This window comes from Anomaloglossus baeobatrachus, chromosome 2, assembly GCF_048569485.1.
Source record: "Anomaloglossus baeobatrachus isolate aAnoBae1 chromosome 2, aAnoBae1.hap1, whole genome shotgun sequence".
In the NCBI taxonomy this organism is placed as follows: domain Eukaryota; kingdom Metazoa; phylum Chordata; class Amphibia; order Anura; family Aromobatidae; genus Anomaloglossus; species Anomaloglossus baeobatrachus.
The window spans coordinates 131,273,664-131,299,986 of record NC_134354.1 but is presented as its reverse complement, the minus strand read 5'-3'; the positions used below and the strand labels follow the sequence as shown (position 1 = coordinate 131,299,986).

The window sequence follows — 26,323 nt, the reverse complement described above, 5'->3', positions numbered from 1 at the left end:
GGAGCGAGGAACAACTTCGTTACTGCTGCAGTAATGATAATCGAGAATGGACCCCCATGTCACCGATGAGCGATTTTGAACGTTTTTGCAAACATGCAAAATCGCTCATAGGTGTCACACGCAACGGCATCGCTAATGCGGCCGGATGTGCGTCACGAATTCCGTGACCCCAACGAGATCGCATTAGTGATATCGTAGTGTGTAAAGCCCCCTTTACTGCTTTTGTGGTTCTGTTTATCACAGATATCGTGGCTTTTCTAGGTGCTCTGCTAAAGGTTGGAAACACCGATTCAATGTGCTGCGCTCCATACATTATCATCTTCCTAACCAAGATCTCTTAACAATCTGCTATTGGCAATTTTCTTCATTTTTTTTTTCAATTTGCCTCTAATTTTACCTCTGCCTAGATGTTTTTCCTTTCCCTTTCCTCCAAGATGATGCCAGAGATACAAGTGCATCTCAATAAATTAGAATATCATCAAAAAATGTATTTATTTCAGTAATTCAATACAAAAAGGAAACATATATTATATAGAGTCATTACACACAGAGTGATCTATTTCATGTGTTTATTTCTGTTAATGTTGATGATTATGGATTACAGCCAATGGAAACCCAAATGTCATTATCTCAGAAAATCAGAATAATTACCACAAAACACTGCAAAGCGTTATAAATGGTCCCTAAAGGTCCAGTCACACTAAGCAACTTACCAGCGATCCCAACAACGATAGGGATCGCTGCTAAGTTGCTAGGAGGTTGCTGGTGAGATGTCACACTGTGACGCTCCAGCGATCCCACCAGCAACCTGACCTGGCAGGGATCGCTGGAGCGTAGCTACACAAGTTGCTGGTGAGCTCACCAGCAACCAGTGACCAGCCCCCAGCGCCGCGTGGAAGATGCTGCGCTTGGTAACTAAGGTAAATATCGGGTAACCAACCCGATATTTACCTTGGTTACCACCGCACGGAGCTACACGTGCAGAGAGCAGGGAGCTGCGCACACTGAGCGCTGGCTCCCTGCTCTCCTAGTTACAGCACACATCGGGTTAATTACCCGATGTGTGCTGCAGCTAAATGTGCACAGAGCAGGGAGCAGCGCACAGTGCATAGCGCTGGCTCCTTGCTCTCCTAGTTACAGCACACATCGGGTTAATTACCCGATGTGTGCTGCAGCTAAATGTGCACAGAGCAGGAGCCGGCACTGACAGTGAGAGCGGAGGCTGGTAAGAAAGGTAAATATCGGGTAACCAAGGACAGGGCTTCTTGGTTACCCGATGTTTACATTGGTTACCAGCCTCCGCAGAAGCCGGCTCCTGCTGCCTGCACATTTAGTTGTTGCTGTCTCGCTGTCACACACAGCGATCTGTGCTTCACAGCGGGACAGCAACAACTAAAAAATGGCCCAGGACATTCAGCAACAACCAACGACCTCACAGCAGGGGCCAGGTTGTTGCTGGATGTCACACACAGCAACATCGCTAGCAACGTCACAAAAGTTGTTCGGTAGCAGCGATGTTGCTTAGTGTGACGGGGCCTTTAGTCTGGTTCAATAGACTACACAATCATGGGGAAGACTGCTGACTTGACAGATGTCCAGAAGGCAGTGATTGACATATTCCACAAGGAGGGTAAGCCACAAAAGGTCATTGCTAAAGAAGCTGGTTGTCCACAGACTGCTGTGTCCAAGCATATTTATGGAAAGGTGAGTGGAAGAAAAAAGTGTGGTAGAAAATAGTGCTAATAAAATGCTGCTTTTACAGTACCAACAAAGCCTGAGATTCCAGAAATCTCACGCACACACAAAACACTTGCGATTTTTTTCCCCCAATTGAAATGTCGATATGCAATTTTTCACCCATATAAAGCAATGAGGAAGTGCAAAAACACTGTTAAAAACGGCTGTGGAAAGCCGCACAAATACAAGAACATACAAACTTCTTGCAATGAACCCAAGACCCTAGTGCTGCTAACCACTGAGCCACCACATGCCATGGGAGTAAAACAATAAAAGGCTACATTTACTGCTGCCACACCAAAAGAAATGGTCACTGACCACCATGATCCGATTGCTGCAGCCAATGATTGGCTGCAGGGTCATGAGTCCAAAAGGCCACGGGGTTAGACTGAAGCTGGTTCCAAGACCGGGAAGCTCATCTATAAAGAGACTAAAGGATTCCTTTTACCCAGTTTGTCATTAGAGACTGTACATGTGGCTTTACATTAAATTTCATGCAGTTACTAAAATTTAAATTACAGTATTTCACAATGAAAATAGTTGAAATTGTCTATATTATCCACTTCTCTCCGGAGTGCCGCTCAGGAGTCTATCCTTTCTATTGATATATGGGGATGCCAGAGATGGCTACAGAGTGCAACAACAGTACTTATGGTCTCTGTTCTGCTACGCACTACTCTTCTTATGTCAGACATGATGCTGGAGGCTACATGTGAGCAGCCATCGGACACAGACAAGCATTTATGCACCAGAAGGTTGGGTGTCGCACAGAGGGCTACAGATAATGCACCATTGTTTTAGTGAAAAAGGGAGTAAACCATTTTTGAAAGGGTTTGCCCAGCTTACTAGAATATGCCATCACTTCATGATAGGTGGGGGTCCAACCTCTGGAGACTCAGAAATTCTGGAAATGAAGGTGATGCAGTGCAGGTGTAGCCCCATATCCTCTTCATTCTTAGAAATGGTGGGTGGGGAGGACGTCTCCATAGGTCGAAACCCCATAAAAGATAATGCGATGACATACTCAAAATGGTATGCATCACTTTAAGGAGAAAGGAAAACCCTTTTATTAGAAACCAAGGTCCCTCCTCTCAAAATGCCCCCGAATCCCCCCCCCTGTACAATTTCTACTACAGCATGGTCTGTAATTCTCTATAGAGTTGTGTATAAGTATTTTGGCGAACATTAACCCCGTACAGTAAAGCCTGCTTTACACGTTTCAATATGTTGTGCGATCGCATTTGCCCGTGTCACACAATGCTGTAACCCTCCGTCACACGCACTTACCTTCCAAAGGACGTCAATGTGGGCGGCAAACATCCTCTTCCTGAAGGGAGAGGGACGTTCGGTGTCACAGCGACGTCACACAGCGGCCGGCCAATAGAAGTGGAGGGGCGGAGATGAGCGGGACGTAAACATCCCGCTCACCTCCTTCCTTCAGCATTGCCGGCGGGACACAGGTAAGCTGTGTTCATCGTTCCCGGGGTGTCACACGGAGCGAAGTGTGCTGCCTCCGGAACAATGAACAACCGGACGTTCGATTTTTAGAAAATGAGCGACGTGTCAACGATGAACAAGAAGGTGAGTATTTCTGTTGGTTCATAGCTGTCACACGCTACCATATCACTAACGATGCCGGATGCGCGTCACTTACGACGTGACCCCGCCGACATCTCGTTAGATATATCGTAGCGTGTAAAGCCCGCTTAATATAATGCCCAACTAGACCCAAACAATGAAAGTGCAGTTTAGAAATAGAAGTTTTTTCTCCCCCGGGTGCCATCACAGTACCTCTATAACAAGGGAACATGAATAATCGCATTCAGTCAATTCTGAAATTAAACTTTACTAACTAAAGACCAATAAATATACTGGGAGTACAATATGTGCTCCTTTACAGTGTAGCCAAAGCGTCCATCCCATTAATACAATATCAATAAAACACAGCTTTGAAGTCATTCTTTATGTGCTTCAAGGAGAGGCCGTTCATCAAGTGTTTAGTGCGGCCTCTTCTTTATTCTGGTGTAATATGCTTTGGTACACAGCGCAGTTAACTGCTTAATTTTTTACACATTTTATTATTCTCGCTCTCTCGCAGGTCCTGAGTCAAGTCTTATTTCTAAGTGAAAAATGACCTTGCCCTAGTTAAAGTGAAGCCCTACCAGTACTCACACGTCACTGCGGACAAGAGGCCTCAGAGCAACGCTGTACATTTATCTCATCCGGGCAAAATAATGGTTAGCTGCATTGAAGAATAGGACAAGTGGGAAGCTTACTGCCGTTCTTTAAATTCGTTACAAGCTTTAAAGAAAAAAAAAGTTTTGATATGCTGTAGCTACTATGATCTACGATCTACCTATAGATCTATCTATAGACAGAAAGATACATTTTCTATCAAAAAGTGTTTGGGTCCCAAGACCCCCACCAATTACACAAATAACACTTATTCTAGGGCCGCCATACGCAGAGTGATGAACGGACCCCATAGACTTTCTAGTGAGAGTTGACAAGTTTTGAGTTTCTGCTCGTTCCTTTGAGACGGATTCCTACTATACAAAGGGTTCAACATATCAAAACATTTTAAAAGGTTTAGTTACCGTTAAAGCAGCTGTAAAGCACTAAAAGACTGCTGACTTATCTATGGAAGAGGTGTTCAATACCAGACCAGTGGGGTCCGGCAACTGGCATCCCCACCGATTACAGAATACCAGGTCCCATAGCTGCAGGAACACCATAGCGCTAACCAATGTGTTGGGGACTATTCTTGAGAACAACAATTCGGCTCCCATTCACTTTAATGGGAGTTAATCGGCAGTACCTAAGAATGGTCACTCACAATGTACGGAGCTTGGAACATCCGCAGATGTGGGACCTGGTAATAGATCGATAGGGATGCCGGGTGTTTGACTCTTAACGGTCTTAAATTGATGACCTATACTGATAATTGGTCATCACTATCTTAGTGATGTACAATCCCTTTAACGGCTCTGCTGCATATCTGAACTCAATGAGCACGATCATGGAACATGGCAACCCGCTGTGAGGTTCAGGCAGAGAATGAGCCATGATCACCTGTCACAGCTGGAGATTCCATTGGTCCTCCACCTGTGACCGCAAATAGCCTCAGTGACGTCACCATTCATCACACTGCTCACTTTGTCCCTGCCTGAATCTCACAGTGGGCAGTCATGTTCTATGGCGCTCGCTGTGAGCTTCAGATGTAGCAGAGCTGGATTCATCATGGGACCTCGTGTGGATTACGTCGGACCAGCAGGTGTGTTTTTGGTTAATAAAGTGGTGAAAGAAGGGATTTTTTTGTATTTTATTTAAAATAAAGCTTTTTTTTAGGTTTTTGTGTTTATATCTTTTCACTTACAGATTGGTAATGGGGGGTGTCTCAAAGACACCTGCCACTACTAACCTAGAACGTAAAGGCAGCTGTGAGCTGCCATTAAACCCTTACCCTTATATTACTCCACTTGACTCGGCACCAGGGCAATTGGGAAGAGCTGGGTAAAATGCTGGGATTGTTGCATCTAATGGATGTGACAATTCTGGGCAGCTGTAGGCTTCCAATTTTAAGCTGGGGGTGCCCAATCAACATGGGTCTCTCCATCCTGAGAATACCAGTCCCCAGCTGTCGGGTTTTATCTTGGCTGGGTATCAAAATTGGGGGGGACCACATGATGTATTTTTAAATGAAAAGAAAACAGCATGGAGTCCCTTTTATTTTGATAAACAGTCAAGATAAGCACACAGCTGGGGGCTGCAGCCTGTATCCGTATGCTTTATCTGTGCTGGGTATCATAATATGGGGGAACCCTGCGCCAATTTTTTTTATTTATTTTTATTGTACGGTAGTCCTGCAGACCGGGTACGTGATTGGTTGCAGTCAGACACTGTAACACAGACTGGGGGCATGTCTGACTGCAACCAATCACAGACGCCGGTGAACGGGGAAAGCAGTGAATATACATGAGGCTAATAAGTGGCCCCGGAAGTAGAAACTGCAGTAGCAGGTATAACTGCACCGGAGACTGGTAAATATAGTGCGCTTGCCTTATTTTTTCTTTATTTTTAGTTTTCTGTTTTGTTTTTGTTTTTTTTATTACCCCAGTGCCGGATCCAGATAAATCTCAGCGCGGGCCCAGCGCTCAGGCACTTTTGAACCTCCGTGGGTCTGGACGTGGTCTGGCCATCACGGAAGTGCAAAAAAAATGCAGGAAAAAAAAAAGCTGTAAAAAAAAAATAAAAACCATATCAAAAGACTGGCCAAAAACCATACAAAAAAAGCAGAAAACCACCAGGAGACCCCCCCCAGGAGGCTCCTGCCACAAGATCAGGTTTTGGTCAGGAAAAAAACGCACCAAAAACGCCTTGTGTGAACATAGCCTAAGCCCCTCTGATGCGTCAGTCTAGATTGTCACTAGCTCATCTCATGCACTTTTAATTACAAAAAATACATTTTATGCAATTATGTTATTGCAGTTACTGAGTTGTTTTAATATATTTTTCTTTTCTTTTAAATAAAAGGGCACTGTAGCCTCATCACAAAATATCACTCCACGCAGGCTGCACCTTTCATTCCAGGGAGGAATAGGCAGCAGGACACACATCTCTTCCTATTGTTCCACACTCCGGAGCCATCATTATCGGTATTGTCTTCATTCCCCATTGTACGGCTTTGTGGAATATATTGTCACTCTCCAAATTCTAATGAGATTCTAACCGAAAATAAATATAAATGAAAATAGCAGAATAGAAAATGGGGAGCACAATAAGGGAAAAGTGACACAACTCAGATGTGAAATGCATTGAAAAGTCAAAAATGCAAAAGCTCCACTTACTGAACATTATGTTAATAAACAGGTATTAAGTGCAACAAGAAATGAAAGACTTAATAACGGGGCGGGAAGACATTATTTTATACAGGAAAAAAAAAATCATCAGTAAAAGTACATTGTGACCGGTTACACAAAATGTTACTGCGGTTAAAGGGAACCTAAAACTAATTTTCCCCTATGAAACAGTGGAGTGTACCTGTCCATAAAAGTAGATATTCAATGTATCTACACACAAAGTGCCTTGAAAAAGTATTCATACCCTGTGAACATATCCACGCTTTTTTTCCAGGTCACACCAACAAACTGAAATTTATTTTATGTGATAAACCAACACTAAGTAGTCAGGTAGTCCTACAAAGTATTGACTCGGGGGGGGGGGGGGGGGGGGGGCTGAATAAAAACGCACATCACAATGTTCAGAGTTATATTGATAAAATATTTAGAAAACCGGGTATCATTTCCTTTACACTTGACAAATACTTGCTGCTTTGTTTTGGTATATCACATAAAGTCCCAATAAAATAGATTAAAGTGAAAAAGCTCATGGGGTATGAATACTTTTTCAAGGCATTGTATACACACAGTCTGCGTCAGCACACTGTGATTAATGAATACATGAATTCCACTGTTATATGTGTTAAAAAAAAACAAACAAACCACAACCTATCATTTCCATTAGGCTATGTTCACACAGGGTGTTTTTGCTGCACTTTTTTTTCTTGCTGCAGCAAAACCTCATCTCTTGGCAGGAAATACCGTATTTTTCGGACCATAAGACGCACCCTGGTTTTAGAGGAATTTTTAAGCAAAAAATGTGGTCATGACACACTGTTATGGGGCGAGGATCTGCTGCTGACACTGTTATGGGGGTAATGTCCCCAAATTCTCTACTAAGGTGCCGCATCCTGGTAATGATCCTCCTGCCTTGTATATACAGTATATGTCCCTCATCCTGCTATATACTATCATCCTGCCATATGGCCGCATCCTGCTATATACTGGCAATATGGCCGCATCCTGCTATATAACCCCTCATGGCATATGGCCCCATCCTGCTATATACCCCCATCCTGCTCATAATATACCCCCATCCTGCTCATATACCCCATCCTGCTCATAATATACCCCCATCCTGCTCATATACCCCCATTCTGCTGATATGCCCCCATCCTGCTCATATGACCCCATCCTGCTCATATGACCCCATCCTGCTCGTATGACCCCATCCTGCTCGTATGACACCATCCTGCTCGTATGACCCTATCCTGCTCATATGACCCATCCTGCTCATATGACCCCATCCTGCTCATATGACCCCATCCTGCTCATAATATACCCCCATCCTGGTGTATGGCCGTATCCTGTGGCACATAAAAAAATAAAACGTTCATACTCACCTCACCTTACCTCGCTCCCTGCGGCATCGCTCGTCCTCCAGTCTGTGTCAGCAGCAGCGGTGGCTGCGTGTGGACACGTGCGCACAGCGATGACGTCAACAGGAGATGATCGCGATGCAGCAGGGTAACGGGGACGGCTCCACTCAGCGGCGCTGCCGCTGACACATTTTTTTCTGGCGATTTTACAGTGTTTTTTGCACTTCCTCATTGCTTTCTATGTGTTTCAAGTGCTTGTGTGTGCGCATGAGATTTCAGGAATCTCATAGGCTTTGTTGGTACTGTAAAAGCAGCATTTTATTAACATGGATTTGCATAAAACCAATGAAAAAACATGCAAAAAAACCGCAGCAAAAACGCCCTGTGAACATAGCCTAAGGCCATGTTCACACAGGGCGTATTTGCTGCATTTTTTTGCATGGTATTTGCCTTGGTTTTATGCAAATCCATGCTAATAAAACGCTGTTTTCACAGTCCAGCAAAACCTGAGATTACAGAAATCTCATGCACACACAAGCACTTGTGGTTTTTTCCTGTTTTGTCAATCACCTTGGGTTTTTGTTCCGTTTTTTGAGCGTGTCAGTTTTTTCCCTCATTTTTACTGTGGTATTTACCTATATAAATCAATGAAAAAGTGCAAAATCAGTTTTTTTTTTCTTGGCAAAAGATGAGGTTTTGCTGTAGAAAAAACCTGAGCAAAAACGCCCTGTGTGAACATAGCCTTCAACTTTTCAAACACTTGCTACTTTGTAGATCACATAAAAATTGATATAAAAGTACATTTCAAGTTTGTGAGTGTAACGCGTAAAAATGTGGAAAAGTTCACGGGGTATGACAACTTTTTGAAGGTACTGTATATACACACACATGTATATATACACACAGTACTGCGCAATAGTTTTAAACACGTGTAGAACCAAAGAAATGAGCTGGGACACGTTAGTATCAGTGCAATGTGTAGGTGCACATTCATAATAATAATATTCATTTATATAGCGCTATTAATTCCACAGCGCTTTACATACATTAGCAACACTGTCCCCATTGGGGCTCACAATCTAAGGTCCCTATCTGTATATTTTTGAATTGTGGGAGGAAACCGGAGGAACCCGGAGGAAACCCACGCAAACCCAAGCAAGACTAACCACTGAGCCACCGTACTGCCTGATTCATAATGATTCATAAGCTTTTATCTTACAAGCATTCTTACTATGCAATATTTTTTCTATACCTGTCTAGACCTTTTGTAGTGTGCTGCATGTATATCATGTGAATGGACCATTGCTCTTTTCAAAAGGAGCGACAGTGTGCACGTAAGACCATAACTCCGTGTTATGGTCTGTACATGAAATCTGGCACCTTTTACTAGGGCTTCCACAGACAGACCTGGCTGGAGCCACCACAGAAGTAGATTGCTGGGAATGTTTTGATCTTCCTCTTTTCACTCTTCAAAAGGCCCATGAGTTACATCCAAGGAGTAACTGCTGGCTGGTGGAGCTGGTTGGCAGTGAGATTAGCAACAAGCTCGGTTAAATCCAGAGAAACCGAAAGCAATCAGAGAGTCTCATGGTCAAGGATCATGTCCAATTATTTGACTTGCTAAATAATAGAGTAATAAAGGAGTCAGGCCCAGTTTAGGATAAAGGTGGTGTCACACACAGCGACGGCGACAATGACGCTGCTACATCACCATTTTCTGTGACGTAGCAGCGACGTCCCGTTGCTGTGTGTGACATTCAGCAACGAGCTGGCCCCTGCTGTGAGGTCGCCGGTCGTTGCTGAATGTCTTGCTTCATTTTTTGGTTGTCGCTCTCCCGCTGTGACGCTCACATCGCTGTGTGTGAAAGCGACAGAGCGACGAACTGAAGCGAGCAGGGAACAGGAGCCGGCGTCTGGCAGCCTGCGGTAAGCTGTAACCACGGTAAACATCGGGTAACCAAGAATCCCTTTCCTTGGTTACCCGATATTTACATTAGTTACTAGCACCGCCGCTCTCACGCTGCCAGTGCTGGCTCCCTGCTCTCCTAGCCAGAGTACACATCAGGTTAATTACCCAACATGTACTCCAGCTACGTGAGCAGGGAGCCGGCACTGCCAGCGTGAGAGCACACCGCTTAGCGCTGGCTCCCTGTACACGTAGCCGGAGCCGGAGTACACATCGGGTAATTAACCCGATGTGTACCCTGGCTAGGAGAGCAGGGAGCCAGCGCTAAGCGTGCACTGGTAACCAAGGTAAATATTGGGTAATGGTTACCCGATATTTACCTTAGTTACCAAGTGCAGCATAGCTTCCACAGCGACGCGTGTCGTTATGATCGCTGCTGCGTCTGCTGTGTTTGACAGCTAAGCAGCGATCATAACAGCGACTTACTAGGTCGTTGTTGCGTCACAGAAAATGGTGACGTAACAGCGACGTCGTTGTCGCTGTGGCTATGTGTGAACCCAGCTTAAATCACATCCTGCTAATAACTGGCATCAGATAAGTGTAGATTTAATTAGGGTGAAAGGCACTCCTATTGGCTGTCAAACCATAGCCAATAATTGTTCATGCTGGCCAACATGATTTAAATACTTAAAAAAAAAGTAATAGCGGCTAGGGCTTGGCTGGCCTGTGAGCACGTTGACCAGCAGAGGAGGACAATCCTCTTTCAGAAGAAAGACCTGGGAAGCGAAAGTGCCACCTAGCAATGACATCAGCCCTATCCACTCTGCTGTCACATTGCACTACGCAACAAAAGCAGACAGCGCTACCGCACGACAAGGTAAGTATGTAACACGTGCACAATGAATAGAGGTGGTCACACTTGTACACTATTATTCTATTCACACAGCATACTGTTCCGATGATTACCAGGGCTCCTAAAGGTTAGACCCAAATGATTATAAATTTATCAGCTATCTTGCGAATAGGTGATAAATGTGGTCAGTGGGATAACGTATTTACAGACTCCAAAATGTCATGAAGGCTGCAACATACATCACAACCACTGGGTGGCCACCCATGGGACGGTAACTTTGCGACACATGTTGAGCCAAGATGGAAAAGAAAAACATCTGAATAGCGCCAAAATATTCCACAGTGCTGTACAAATGGTCATTACTGACTTCAGTCCCTGTCGCCAATGGGACAATTAAATTGACCTAGCTTAGACCCACATTCACCAGGATCAATATTATCGAAAGCCCATTAGCCTACAGTATGAGTGTGGGAAGAAGCTTGAGTATCTAGAGGACACCAACACAAACACTGCAAGAACACGCAAACTTCATGCAGAAGTTGATGATTAATTGGATTTGAGCCAAAAAACCCCACAAATTATAAGTTGAACCGATAAGTGGCTCCAAGCATTGTCAAGTGTAGGGCTCTCCTACCTCTCAGAAGCCACATGTGGCTCACGGGCCCATGATATGTGGCTCGCGGCTGTCTCCCAGCTTGTTGCGATAGGCCCTAGTCTGGCAAACTGCTTTGGGAGCAGGTCTTCAGATGGTGAATTATGTGACAAGGCCCCACAAAGAAGAGCAGATTTGGATGTCCATATACTGATCTTGGGGGTTTAGAGATAATTTAGAAGTTGGAGACAGTAGAACACTATATTGCAGAGGACGTGCTTGAAGCTGGATGTGTCGGTGTGGTGGGAGTGCTTGATGTGACAATACTGATTGGGGGTATTGTGTGAACCCTTGGATTATGATATATTGCCTTGGTGTGATTTCTGTGTTAAATCTTTGGCTGTCATTATACTGGTAAAGGGGGCTCTGGGTGACAGTCCTGTGAGAGGGGTGGGAGCTGGATGTCGCTCGAGACCTTCTCTGAGCTGAATATGGCCCTCAAGGCCAGAAAGGCTGGGGACCTCGGACCAAGTGTCAAAGTTCCCAACTTGTGTCACATGCACTTTGCCAATGCAGACTATTACAGCGCAGACTACGATCACAGCCTTTGGGGTGTTTTATTGGTTTTTGTTTTATATTCCTACAGTACTACAGTAGAGAATGGGTACTGCCTCATGTTTCGCAGTGACAGCTCTCCTCCTGACATCTTAGTAAATACTTCATGAAACAATCTTTTTTTAGAATTCTGCATTGTGACAATCCTGTTATACTTCCTGGCGATATGTAGTCTGTAATACAGTATGATAGAGTGCAGAATTGTATTATACTAATAAGGAAAGTGGGTTTTTATGCTGCCATACTGATAAGACTACTTACACAACAGCGTCCACCGAAGACTCGAGCCGTGGGGACGTGCAGCCCAAGATTTCTCCTGGTGACAGGGGCTTACTCTGGGGAACGAGAACTTTGTACTCAGGGCGAAGATCTTGAACCGCAGCCTAAGGACAAAAACAAAAAAAAACACAATAGACGGACTTACTCGCTAAATACTGCAGTCATATGCTAGAAATTAAAATGACATTAGCTGAAGGAGTATGAGCCATTATTAGAGACTATTAAAATCACACTGGAAACACAAGAGCCGCAGTTGTCCTTCTGTGTGAGGCCTCTCAATAATTCATTTAGCTGTTTGTGAATTATTTTGCTTTTATACACTGGAAGTAAATGCAGCCTGGCAATCCCCATGGTTTATATTAATATCTTATAGGCCTTAATGTTTTTTGATGCCCACAAAAATCATATTTTTCCAAAAATTCAAAATCGTAGTGGTATGTGATGCCTACTTCACACAGTCACAAGTCACACACAATCAAGGATTGCAGAAGGATAAATTACATCCATCTATAATTACATTAGGATGCAGTAAGCCGGGGACTGATGAGAAACGCGGCTGCGGAGATAAGAGGTGTGCTACATGCAATAAAGTACAGTGATACTGTGAAACTGACACCCAGATGAAAAAGCCATTTAGTGGAGTACCGGCAGCACCGTGGAATGAAAAGCATCACTGAAACATACAGGAAAAAGCTAGCATGCATATCTGGCTGTAATATGTGGGAATAGCAAAAAAACGAACATAAGCTACTTGTGGCTCTAGTTGTATACCCATCCTTGCCATTTTAAAGGGAATCTGTCAGCAGGTTTTTGCTACCTCATCTGAGAGCAGCATAATACAGACAAAGAGATTCTGAATCCAATGATGTATCACTTACAGTACTGGCTGCAGCCATCCTGACACTATGTGCATTTTTAGCTTAAGTTACATAGCAAAATCCAGAGGGCTGTCTCCTCACCCACAACAGGCTATCTATATAGATTGTACATTGACTGTAAGGTGTCAATCACAGCAGGGGTGTGCTGGACAACACAGTTAAGCCCCTGTCACATTTAACGACTTACCAGCGATCCCGAAAACGATGTGACCTGATAAGGATCGCTGGTAAGTCGCTGAGAGGTCGCTGGTGAGATGTCACACAGTCAGATCTTACCAAAGACGCAGTAACGATCAGCGACCTGTATAACGATCTTGGCAGGCGTTGGGACCATGTTAGGAGGTCGTTGGTAGGTGTCAAACACAGGGATGTGTCCTGCCCAGCAGGACATCGCCTTTGAAGAAAATGGTCCCAACCATTCAGCAATGACTAGTGATCTCATAGCAGGGGCCTGATCGCTGGTAGGTGTCACACATAACAAGATCGCTGCTACGTCACAGAAACGGTGACGCAACAACAATTTCGTTAGCGATCTTGTTGTGTGTGACGGGGCCTTAACGATAAGGGTCTGGCTGCTAAAACAAACATAACAAATAAACAAAATATCGGACTGTGACAACACAGGCATACCTGACCTTTCAATCTTAACCCTTACAGCATGCTGGCTTCAGCTTATATAGCAAAAACCCACTGAAAGATTCCCTTTAAGCACATTCAGTACACAGATCAGGCATAACAAAAAAAAACCCTGACAGGTAAAGTGAACAACACTGATTATCTTGTTACAATGGCTGCTGTCAAAGTGAAGATAATTTCAGAAGCAAGTACAAAGTCTGTTCTTGAAGAGGACACATTGCATGAAGTAAAAAATGGGCAAGTGTAAGAATCTGAACACAATGGCCAAATTGTGACGGCCAGATGACGGGGTTAGAGCAATTCCAAATGACAGGTCTTGTGGTTATACAGTGGTTAGTACAAACCTAAAGCAAGGGAGGGCAAACAAAGAAAAAGCAATCCAAGGAAGGACTACCAAGTGAACTAGTTAAAGTGAATATGACAGCTAATTCATGCATCCTGAACCACAGGCTGCATGAATCAGACACGACACCATAATTTCAGCCAGGTAGGTTTAAAAGCCTGGGATTACACCGCTCGGGTGACTAGTCCAGGAAGACAATCACATGTAGGCAGAGACCTGTCCCACTCAAGGTGAGGTGGCCTAGGAGGAGTCAAAGTAGATGACCCTATTGGACTAATTCCCTTTAAAGGGTCACTGGTGTGTGTGGGGAGCCATGACTAGCCTGTTTGGACAAATCCAACAAAAAAGCTACTAAATTACATAAATTGCTAAAAAAAAAACAACAACAAAAAAACATGCCAACTACAACAGATGTCAGAAGATACAATACATTGTAGTTTCTTGCATACATGCTCTATAAAAATAAACAGGTCAAGTGCCCAAGTTGATCGTTGTCCATTACCAAATCATCATTGGACAACGTTGGTAATAGCCTGGTCTGATGAATCAGGTTTTTCAATACATCATGTGAACGCTGCGTCCTTGTGGGTTGATCATCTAGGAGAGAGATGGCACGAGGATGCAGTACGGAAAGGAAAAGTGAGATGCTCTGGGCAATACTCCCTAGCACGCCCCGGGCGCTTGTAGTCATATTACTATGAGACCTACCACCTCTCTGGACATTGCTGAAGACCGAGCACCCCCCTTCATGGTAAGACTAATCTCTAATGGTAATGGATTCTTTCAACGATAATGTGACCTGCCAGGTGGCAAAAAATGTTGAGGAATGGCTTCAGGCACATGAATGTCCAATCCAAGGTGTTTACTTGACGAAAAAATGCCCCAGATCTCGCAAACAGACATTGTTAAAACATTTTGGGCGAAAAGAGCTATGCTTTTGGGGGACCGGCTTCAATTCACAGACATACTCCATTGTGCGAAAGTGTATTTGGTGTGTAAAGAATTTGTATCTTTCTGGTGGACTTTGATCAGTACTGCATAGCTCAGTGCTCATAGGACTATGCATAGTTTCCTAGGCTTGGTCTATGTCTTAAGCATACAGAAGATATAAAAAGTCTCCAAATACCAGGTTTGTCAGGCAAAAAAACCCCAAAAAAACTCATTTGTAAAAATCATTTTATAACTGTGTACAAATCCATTGAGAAACAAACAAATCATTTTGAGGGGTATATACAAGTAATACCATTAAAATAATATGGCTGCATAAGTGTGAACACCCTCTTATAATTGTGGATGTGTTCAGAATTAGCCAATCTCATTTAAACTCATGTTAAAAGTAGTCATTACACAGCTGTCATCATGTACAACGATTTTGATGACTCCCATATAAAGTTTAGCTGTTCTAGTAGGGTTTTCCTGACATTTTCTTTGTTGCATTATGCAGCAAAATCCATGGTCTGTACACAGAATACTGAAGATGATCATCAAGAAGTGGCTACAATTTGGCACAATAGTGATATTACCTAATACTGGACATCACTCATAGATTGATGAGAAAACAAGAAAACAATTGGGCCGATAATTTGATAAAAATCCTACAACAACACTAAAGGAGCTGCAGTAATTTTTGGCAAGTACTGGTTGTGTGCTGCATGTGACAACAATCTCCTGTATTCTTCATATGTCTGCCCTGCTAAGTAGGGTGGCAAGACAGAAGCTTTTACTTATAAAGAAAAATGTCCAGGCCTATGTATTGTGAAAGAAAACATGTGAAGGTCTGATGAGACCAAGGTAAACTTTTTGGCCATAATTCCATAAGGTACGAATGGTGCAAAGCCAACACTGCTCATCACCAAAACAACACCATACGTACAGTGAAGCATGGTGGAGACAGCATTAGGCTTTGGGACTCTTTCTCGCCATCTGAAACTGGAACTTTTAGTAAAGGGGGAAGGAATTATGAACAGTTCCAAATATCACTCAATTTTGCCACAAAACCTTCAGGCCTCTGCTAAAAAGCTTAGGATTTTCAGGAATTTCATCTTTCAGCACAACAAGGACCCTAAGCATACCCCCAAAACAACAAAATTGTGGCTTCACCAGAAGATTGAGGTTTTGAAATGACCTAGAGTCCTGACCTGAATCCACTTGAAAATCTTTTGACCGACCTCAAGAAGGCGCTGTAAACAGATGTCCTCGCAATCTGACAGATTTGGATCTACTGCAAGGAAGACTGAGCAAAGATTGCCAATTTGAGATGTGCCATGTTGGTAGACTCTTGGGGGTACTTTGCACACTACGACATCGCATGTGCGATGTTGGTGGGGTCAAATCGAAAGTGACGCACATCCGGCGTCGCTGTCGACATCGCAGTATGTGAATCATTTTACATATGATTAACGAGCGCAAAAGCGTCGTTATCGTATGATCGGTGTAGGGTCCGACATTTCCATAATTTCGCAGCAGCTACGGTACGATGTTGTTCCTCGTTCCAGCAGGCAGCACACATCGCTGTGTGTGAAGCCGCAGGAGCGAGGAACATCACCTTACCTGCGTCCACCGGCTATGCGGAAGGAAGGAGGTGGGCGGGATGTTACGACCCGCTCATCTCCGCCCCTCCGCTTCTATTGGCCGCCTGCCGTGTGACGTTGCTGTGACACCGCACGGCCCGCCCCCTTAGGAAGGAGGCGGGTCACCAGCCAGAGCGACGTCGCAGGGCAGGTGAGTGCATGTGAAGCTGCCGTAGTGATAATGTTCGCTACGGCAGCAAGAACAAGATATCGCTGCTGCTACGGGGGCGGGGACTATCGCGCACGTCATCGCAGCATCGACTTGCGATGTCGTAGTGTGCAAAGTACCCCTTACCCAAAAACAGACTGATTACTGTCATGAATTCAAAGGGTACTTCAACAAACTATTAGTTTAATGGTGTGCATATTCATGCAATTTATTTTTCCTTTCCATCAAAAAATATTTCATTTTAGTTTACAACTGAATTGTACAGATTTTGGACATTAAAAGTGGAAGAAAATTCTTCTTTGTGTAATTTTTTACTTGACAAAAACCTGGCATTTTAAGAGGGGTGGGTAGATTTTTTTATATCCACTTTACATCCTAAAAATAGCAGGCGGCAACTAAAGTCAGACTAGGAGAGGTGCAGAGCTATCAGAAATAATGAGGAGAATTTAAATAGATTGAGGGCTCCTTTATAACCTGATATCATGAACTAGTTATGTCTATACTTTAAGTATAATGAGAAAAATATAACAATCAAGTGGCACTCAACATCTGAAAAATCTATTTTGAATGTTAGAAAAACAAACAGATGAACACTCACCTTCCAGACAATCATCTGTTCATATTTCTTCCATTAAACGTTGAACAGGCAAGTTGGGAGCTAGCGGGATGTTAAGAGGACATGACCGTTTCGTGTACCAAAATATTTGAGAGCCTAAAAAAGCGTACTGATACATGAAACGGCTGTCGCCCCCAAGCATCCGGCAACTTCCCACTTTGTTCAATTCCTAATAGAAGAAATATGAACAGATGATATTATGGATGGTGAGTGCCACTTCAGTGATATGCATTTTGAACCGGTAGAGGCACAGCGCCACGAGATCTGTAAGGCAATGAAATGTTTGCGTGTGATAGTCTTCTCACTGGAACATCGTTAGTGCAAAGCTAACTTTGCATTACACTAGACTTTAGGTCTAGATTTTATTTACAATGGTTTCTTTTATTCTCAGCACCCCATTGGGAAATCCTAAGACTGTCTTCTCTACGTTGCAACGTGTCTCACCATATTTCTAAATTTAACTCTGACCCTAAACTTGGCCATATTTCTTCCTCCTGATCATTGCCGTTCCCCACGGTAGTCGTGTGAATCCAAGAAGCATCCATCAACTTGTTGTGATAGTTCTGCAATTGCTGTTCAAAACAGATAACAGGACTCATCCGTTGATTTCAGAGGACAAAATAAAAGGATAATGGAGGTGCTCAGACTGGTAAGATATAGAACGTCCGAAGGCCGCGGAGCAGGCATGATGAAGCTCTTGTAATAAACATCCCCACAGCCAGATGGTTATTTCAAGACAGTAGAGGATGATGAAGTGGAAAAGGCAGAGAAAACTGAATAAACAGTTAGAGTAGGATTGATAGGAGAGGGGAATCCTGACATGATTGGGCCATCTTCTCCAGTATCTCCTTAATTGTTCCAAGGGGACTGCTAATTTTGTGAGTGGCAGAGATTGGGGACTTAACTAGTCTGTTTGCTGTGGCGGGTATCAGTGTGTGGGATGGCGTAATGAGAGATCAAAGGATTCAGTTTTCCCTGTGTGATTAAGCGAGTAAACAATTTCCTCTTCCTTCTCCTCTACAGTATGAAAAATGAAAGTGTTATAGAGTGATGTTGGAGCGATTACTGTTCAGCGGATAGAATTTGTCAACATCCATTTTAAAACAGATGGTTGAGGACAGAGAGGACAGCGAAATAAACAAGAAAATGATCGCACTGTCCCTCACTCTATATTCTACAGACAAAGCTCTGCCACCGATGGACGCAGGACCACGTCCACAAAGAGAAAGAGATTAACGCATATGAAAATACCAATCTCTGCTGATCCTTTTCAGAGGAATACGGATGCAAACTGTCAAGAGGGGCAAATCAGGACACAGGTATAAGGAATCGGGATTTGACGGCCAGAATTTAAATCGGATTTGAAGTTTAATTGGTAATTGTCCTTTAACAACTACTATGCTATTCTACTATGTAAAGAAGAAAAAGCAGGCAAATAATCATATGTACACAGGCTCGGACTGGCCCACAGGAGAACTGGAGAATCCTCTGGTGGGCCCCTTTGCAGTAGAACATCACTTAACCCACATAATTAGTAGTGGCACAGTACACGTCTTTTGCTATGCAGAGATAAAAGAAGCATCTCATCACTCATTTTACAAACTAATCAGTATATTATTATGTAGCGTAAATACATTTGTGAATGTACTATTTACATGTAGTTGGTGGCTCAGTGGTTAGCACTGCAGTCTTGCAGCACTGTGGTCCTGGGTTCAAATCCCACCAAGGACACCATCTGCAAGGAGTTTGTATGTTCTCCCCGTGTTTGCGTGGGTTTCCTCCGGTTTCCTCCAACACTCCAAAGATATACTGATAGGGAATTCAGATTGTGAGCCCCAATGGGGACAGTGTTGCCATTGTATGTAAAGCGCTGTGGAATTAATAGCGCTATATAAGTGAATATATATATATATATATATCAGTGGACCCCAGAGTCAATGTTACTGGTGGGCCCTTGCAGCCCCAGTCTGACATTGTATATACAGTATTTACCAAAGATACAAGAGCATCTCAATAAATTAGAATAGCATCAAAAAATGTATTTATTTCAGTAATTCAATACAAAATGGGAAACATTATATAGAGTTATTACACACAGCATGATCTATTTCAAGTGTTTATTTCTGTTAATGTTGATAATTATAGCTTACAGCCAATGAAAACCCAAAAGTCATTATCTCAGAAAATCAGAATAATTACCACAAAATACCTGCAAAGGCTTCCTGGGTATTTAAAATGGTCCCTTAGTCTGGTTCAGTAGGCTACACAATCATGGGGAAGACAGCTTACTTGACAGATGCCCACAAGGCTGTCATTAATATACTCCACAAGGAGGGTAAGCCACAAAAGTCCATTGCTAAAGAAGCTGGTTGTTCACAGACTGCTGTGTCCAAGCATATTAATGGAAAATTTGGATAGTAATGATATAGAGTTATCACGCTGTGTGTAATGACTCTATATAATATATGTGTTTCCTTTTTGTATTGAATTACTGAAATAAATTAACATTTGGATGATATTCTAATTTATTGAGATTCACTTGTAGTTACATTCACTTTACATTTCCTTGTAGAAATAGGTTGCAATTAAAACAAAAAAATCACATCCTGTTTGTATTTTAAAATACTACTTTTATGAGTTTGTTCTATTTTGTAGGTTTGTAGTTTTATGTGTGAAGACCATCTACTGATACCGGACAAAACACTTTTCATCATCACATTATTATTCTGCAAATAATTCTAAAAACTCACAACTCTGTTATATCAAGCAAATAATATTCTCTACTTTTTGTATTTAATTAAGCAGCTCTGCACCTTTCACTTCTTGCATTACAGGCACATGCACCTGCTTCCTTTCTATTTAACCCCTTCAGCCCCGGGGCACTTCCCGTTTTTGTTTTTTGCTTTCCTTCTTCCGAGAGCCGTAACTTTTTTATTTTTCCGTCAATCTTGCCATATGAGGGCTTGTTTTTTGCGGGACAAGTTGTACTTTTAAATGAAACCATAAGTTTTACCATATGGTGTACTGGAAAACAGCAAAAAAATTCCAAATGCGGAAAAATTGCAAAAAAAGTGTGATGGCACAATAGTTTTTGGGATGTTTTATTCACGGTGTTCACTATATGGTAAAACTCATGTGTGGGTATGATGCATGAGGTCGGTGCGAGTTTGGAGACACCAAACATGTATAGGTTAACTTGTATCTAAGGGGTTAACAAAAATTCACAAGTTTGTCCAATAAAAGTGGCGCACATTTTGCGCCATTTTCCGAAACACGTAGCGTTCTTATTTTTTGGGATCTATGGCTCAGTGACGGCTTATTTTTTGCGTTTCGAGCTGACGTTTCTAATGGTACCATTTTTGCGCAGATGCTACGTTTTGATCGCCTGTTATTGCATTTTGCGTAAAACTTGCGGCAACCAAAAAAACGTAATTTTGGCGTTTGGAATTTTTTTGCCACTACGCCGTTTACCATTCAGATTAATTGATTTTATATTTTGATAGATCTGGCGTTTCTGAACGCGGCGATACCAAATATGTGTATATTTATTTATTTTTAACCCTTTAATTTTCAATGGGTGGAAAGGGGGGTGATTTGAACTTTTAGGTTTTTTGTTTTTTTTTTAAACTTTTTTTTTACTTTTTTTTTATGTTACTAGTCCCCCTAGGTGGCTATAGCGATCAGCAATCCGATCGCTATTATCTATCTGCTGATCACAGCTATACAGCTGTAAACAGCAGATACAGTCACTTTCTTTTTCCCTCTGCTCCGTGCCGAGGGAAAACGAAAGTGAAACATCATAGCTGCAGGCGTTATCACATGACCCTGTGCTATGATGGCAACCACCGATAGTCACGTGATCACGCACGTGACTTCCAGTGGGGGCGGTGGTAAGTAAAAAACATGGCCGCGCGCATTTAGATCTTGCTGCCAGACTTTGGCAGCAAGATTTAAGTGGTTAATGGCCGCGGGTGGAAGCGATTCCACCCGCGGCTAGCAGGCACACATGTCAGCTGTTGAAAACAGCTGATATGTGTGCCGACCGCCACCGCCTGCCCGCGGCAGGGGGCGGGGCTTAACGGGACACGCTCCATGACGGATATATCCGTCCATGGTCGTGAAGGGGTTAAGGAAGACAAACTTTCTCAAATAAATAATTTTGTTGATCTTCATTGGCGGCTTCTCCCACAATAAACCTCCTGCATGCATACATTATTATTATTATTTATTTATAGAGCACCATTGATTCCATAATTTTAATTAATCTATATATATAATTGCCTTATTCTGTCTGTCTGTCTGTCTTGCTCCAAAATTGTGTCCTTACGGTGACACAAAGCTGATTGGCCGCCATGGCCCCGTCCCCCCGCACGGATTGGCTGCTCGCCCAGGCAACTCGCCCACGCCCCGCCCCCCTCACGCAATGCACGCTCGCTCTGGCCCCGCCCCCCGCACGCATTCCCCGAACCGACCGACACGGAGCCACGACTCCCAGGTGAGTACTGTACCCCCGGGAGCCCACATCAGCGTATGCCGCCAACCCAGCCGACACATACCCTCGCATTGCTGGGGTTGCCGCCGTATGCTGGTGTGGGCTCCCGTGCAAGCGGGGGACGGGATACGCTGGTAACCATGGTAGCATAGTTACCAGCGCATCAAGGTCCTGCAGCGGCGGAACATACACACACACACGCACGCACACACACACACACACATCAGATCACACTCACTCTCACACACACCTCACACACACATCACATCGCATCCACACACTCACAACATCCTGGGATATCGCTTGCTTCTCGGCGGCGATACTGTGCAGTGAACTTCCAGGACCTGCCGGAGGATCACATGGCCAGAAGCATGTGGTATCTCCGGATGTTGTGAGTATGAGCGCGTATGTGCAATATCGTCAGTGTGTGTGTGTGCGTGAGTGTATGCGATCGGGTGTGTGTGAGTGTATGCGATCGGGTGTGTGTGAGTGTATGCGATCGGGTGTGTGTGTATGCGATCGGATCTGTGTCGGCAGAGGAGCACGGCGTGCTGGAGGAGGCTGGGAGGAGAGAGGCTGATCCCGGGGAAGGCTGGGAGGGGGAGGCTGAGAGAAGAGAGGCTGATGCTGGGGGAGGCTGAGGCTGGGGTAGGCTGGGAGGAGAGAGGCTGATGCTGGGGACAGAAAAGGCTGATGCTGGGAGGAGAGAGGCTGATGCTGGGAGGAGAGAGGCTGATGCTGGGAGGAGAGAGGCTGATGCTGGGAGGAGAGAGGCTGATGCTGGGGAAGGCTGGGAGGGGGAGGCTGAGAGAAGAGAGGCTGATGCTGGGGGAGGCTGAGGCTGGGGTAGGCTGGAAGGAGAGAGGCTGATGCTAGGGACAGAAAAGACTGATGCTGGGAAGAGAGAGGCTGATGCTGGAAGGAGAGAGGCTGATGCTGGGAGGAGAGAGGCTGATGCTGTGGGCAGAGAGGCTGATGCTGCGGGCAGAGAGGCTGATGCTGCGGGCAGAGAGGCTGATGCTGCGGGCAGAGAGGCTGATACTGCGGGCAGAGAGGCTGATGCTGCGGGCAGAAAGGCTGATGCTGGTGCAGCATGGGGGATGGAGCACGATGGGGGGTGCGCAGCATGGGGGATGGAGCACGATGGGGAGTGCGCAGCATGGGGGATGGAGCACGTTTGGGAGTGCGCAACATGGCGGATGGACCACGTTTAGTAGTGCGCAGCATGGGGGATGGACCACGTTTGGGAGTGTGCAGCATGGCGGATGGAGCACGTTCGGGAGTGCGCAGCATAGCGGATGGAGCACGTTTGGGAGTGCGCAGCATGGCAGATGGAGCACGTTTGGGAGTGCGCAGCATGGCAGATGGAGCACGTTTGGGAGTGCGCAGCATGGCGGATGGAGCACGTTTGGGAGTGCGCAGCATGGCGGATGGAGCACGTTTGGGAGTGCGCAGCATGGCGGATGGAGCACGTTTGGGAGTGCGCAGCATGGCGGATGGAGCACGTTTGGGAGTGCGCAGCATGGCGGATGGAGCACGTTTGGGAGTGCGCAGCATGGCGGATGGAGCACGATGGGGGGTGCGCAGCATGGCGGATGGAGCACGTTTGGGAGTGCGCAACATGGCGGATGGAGCACGTTTGGGAGTTCGCAGCATGGCGGATGGAGCACGATGGGGAGTGCGCAGCATGGCGGATGGAGCACGATGGGGAGTGCGCAGCATTGGGGATGGAGCACGATGGGGGGTGCGCAGCATGGGGGATGGAGCACGATGGGAGGTGCACACCTCCCCCAACACACACACACACACACACGCGCACTGCACAACACACACACACACACTGGGAACCACAAACACTGCCCTACACAGACACCCACACACACAGACAACGCCGCACACACACACAACACCCAACACACAAACACCGCGGCATACATAAATATACGCACATACCGCACAACACACACATTGCACAAAACATACCTCCCCCCAAAACACACCACACACACACACAAACCGCGCAACACACACACACACACAATGCTACAGACACACAGCGCTCCACAAACAACGCAACACACGCAACACACATACAACACCGCTCTCACCCCCCGCAACACCCAGACAACACCCAGAACATGTACAGCGCCCTACACAAACACTTGGTAAGTACACACAACAACATCTATATAACAAAAATCATACATGAACTACACAATACGTAAATTCTAGAATACCCGATGCGTAGAATCGGGCCACCTTCTAGTATATAATAAATATATAATATACCGTATTTTTTTCGTTTTATAAAAGACACACCGGATTATAAGACGCACCCCAAATTTAGAGATAAAAAAAAGGTAAAAAAAAAAATATGGGGTCCCTTTTATAATCCAGTGGTGTCTTACACGAGGGGGGCGGCAGCAATGGTGCTGAAGCACGGCAATGCTGCAGGCTTTGCAGATGGGGACACAAATGCTCACTGTGGGCTGCTGCGCTGCTCTGTGCTGGGGCTGCCGGCAATGGTCTGTGCTTGGGCAGCCGGCGCTGGTCTTTGCTGGGGAAGCCGACGCGGCTATTTGCTGGGGAAGCCGACGCGGCTATTTGTTGGGGCAGCCGACGCGGCTCTGTGCCGGGGCAGCCGAAACTGCTCTGGGCTCGTGCTCGCTGCAGGCATTGAAACACTGGCCATTCTGAAGATGTCAGCGGTGCGGGCTTCAAAGAAATGGTATCCGGAGTTGGTGAGTGCGCAGATGAGAGCTTGAGTCGAGAGCTCTATCTGCGCACGTGCAGACTCTGGGCGCCATTATTTGAAGCCCAAACTGCTGACATCTTCAGAATGGCCCGTGCCCCGCCGCACAGAGCAGCGCCCACAGCACAGTGCACAGCATTGCCTTGCCTCCTGTGACCCCTCTCCACCACCCCCAGGTAAGCTACATTCGGATTTTAAGACGCACTCCTCATTTTCCTCCCATATGTTTTCTTACAATCCGAAAAATATGGTATAAAGTCCAGGAGTTGACTGATGCTTTATTCCAGGTCTGGGTGGACATCCCTCAAGAGAACATCCACCTCCTCATCAGCATTATGCCCAGGTATGTAGGGAGGTCATACTGGCACGTGGAGGCTACACACACCATTGAGCCTCATTTTCTTGTCTTGAGGAATTTCCACTGAAGTTGGATCAGCCTGTAATTTTATTTTGAGTATCATTCCAAATCCAGACCACCATGGGATATTAATTTTGATTTACATGGATCATTTTAATGTTGGTTTTCAACGCATTCCACTATGTAATGAATAAAGATTTGCAACTGGAATATTTCATTCATTGAGATCTAGGATGTGGTGTTTTACTGTTCCCTTTATTGTTTTGAGCAGTGTATATGAAACAACTGGTGGATTTTCTCTTCTCAAAACCTCACAATGATATTTTGTTGGCGTTTCCCTTGTAATTTTGTAATAACCATCTAGAAAGGTCGGTTTTCTCCAGACTATTTTTCTTCTCCTGGACTTTGTGACATAAGTCTTGGAAAGGACTGATTATTTCAATAAAATAGAGGAAGTTTCTGACCTTTGTGTTATTACAGGCCATGTGGCTGCTTGATTTGTTCAATGGTATATCAAAGTGGACGCCTCCCAGATGAAGAAGACTGGATAGCCGAAAAATGCTCGATTTGATAAATTCGCTTTTGTATCAGGAGATCTAGGGCCTTATTTACTAAACAGCGCAACGGCATTAACATCTAACAGTATCAGACATGAGTGTATTTGGGCTGTAAAAGGCGTTGTATGCTATGGGCTTACGGATCTTGACAAAACATGGCCCGACTGTCTCTTGGTTCATTTGTTCATGTCTTTGTTGGCCCTTTTATTTGGTTTTGAGCTGCCTCCAAAGGCTTGAACAAATATTCTTCACAAGCACATTAATCACTAAACGCTGACTGCAAAGCGAGCTCAGATGTGAAGGTCTGTATGTTCTCTCCTTCATGTCTCTGTAAAGTATCTGTATTGCCGAAGCCTCTGCTTTAACCCTCTTGCACCTAAAGATAAGGGCACAAGTATACATCACATGAGCAGTAGCCTTCCTTCTCCTTATGGGTTAATCGGTGGTCCAGTGTATTCATCAAACGTCAGTTACACCAAGGTTATAATATGGAGTACGGCTTCGAGTTGTATGTTAGCTGTCTTCATGCCTTTATTCTCATCACCAACAGTTTATTAAGACGCCTTTTTTCAAGGGGAAGAGACACAACAATGGTTTTCTAATAAAGTTTGAAAATGAAATCTTTGAACGCTGCAGGTGTATTATGCCCTTGAAAATAGGTTAGATTTAATGAAATGTGCACCAGCTTCCCCCTATCACTGCTCTTTGTAGAGTTGCATCTATTTGATATTTAATCTCTAATGCACGAAAATA

General features: G+C 44.6%; 1 protein-coding gene across 1 annotated transcript in view; it reads right to left on the bottom strand.

Annotated features, from left to right (window-relative positions):
• Positions 1-26,323, bottom strand: part of DPH1 (diphthamide biosynthesis 1) — a 410,699-nt gene that overhangs the window by 96,514 nt on the left and 287,862 nt on the right. The window contains exon 6 of the mRNA XM_075335338.1: positions 12,182-12,303. Within this exon, the coding sequence (XP_075191453.1) occupies positions 12,182-12,303 (122 nt within the window). The remainder of the gene's footprint in view (positions 1-12,181; positions 12,304-26,323) is intronic.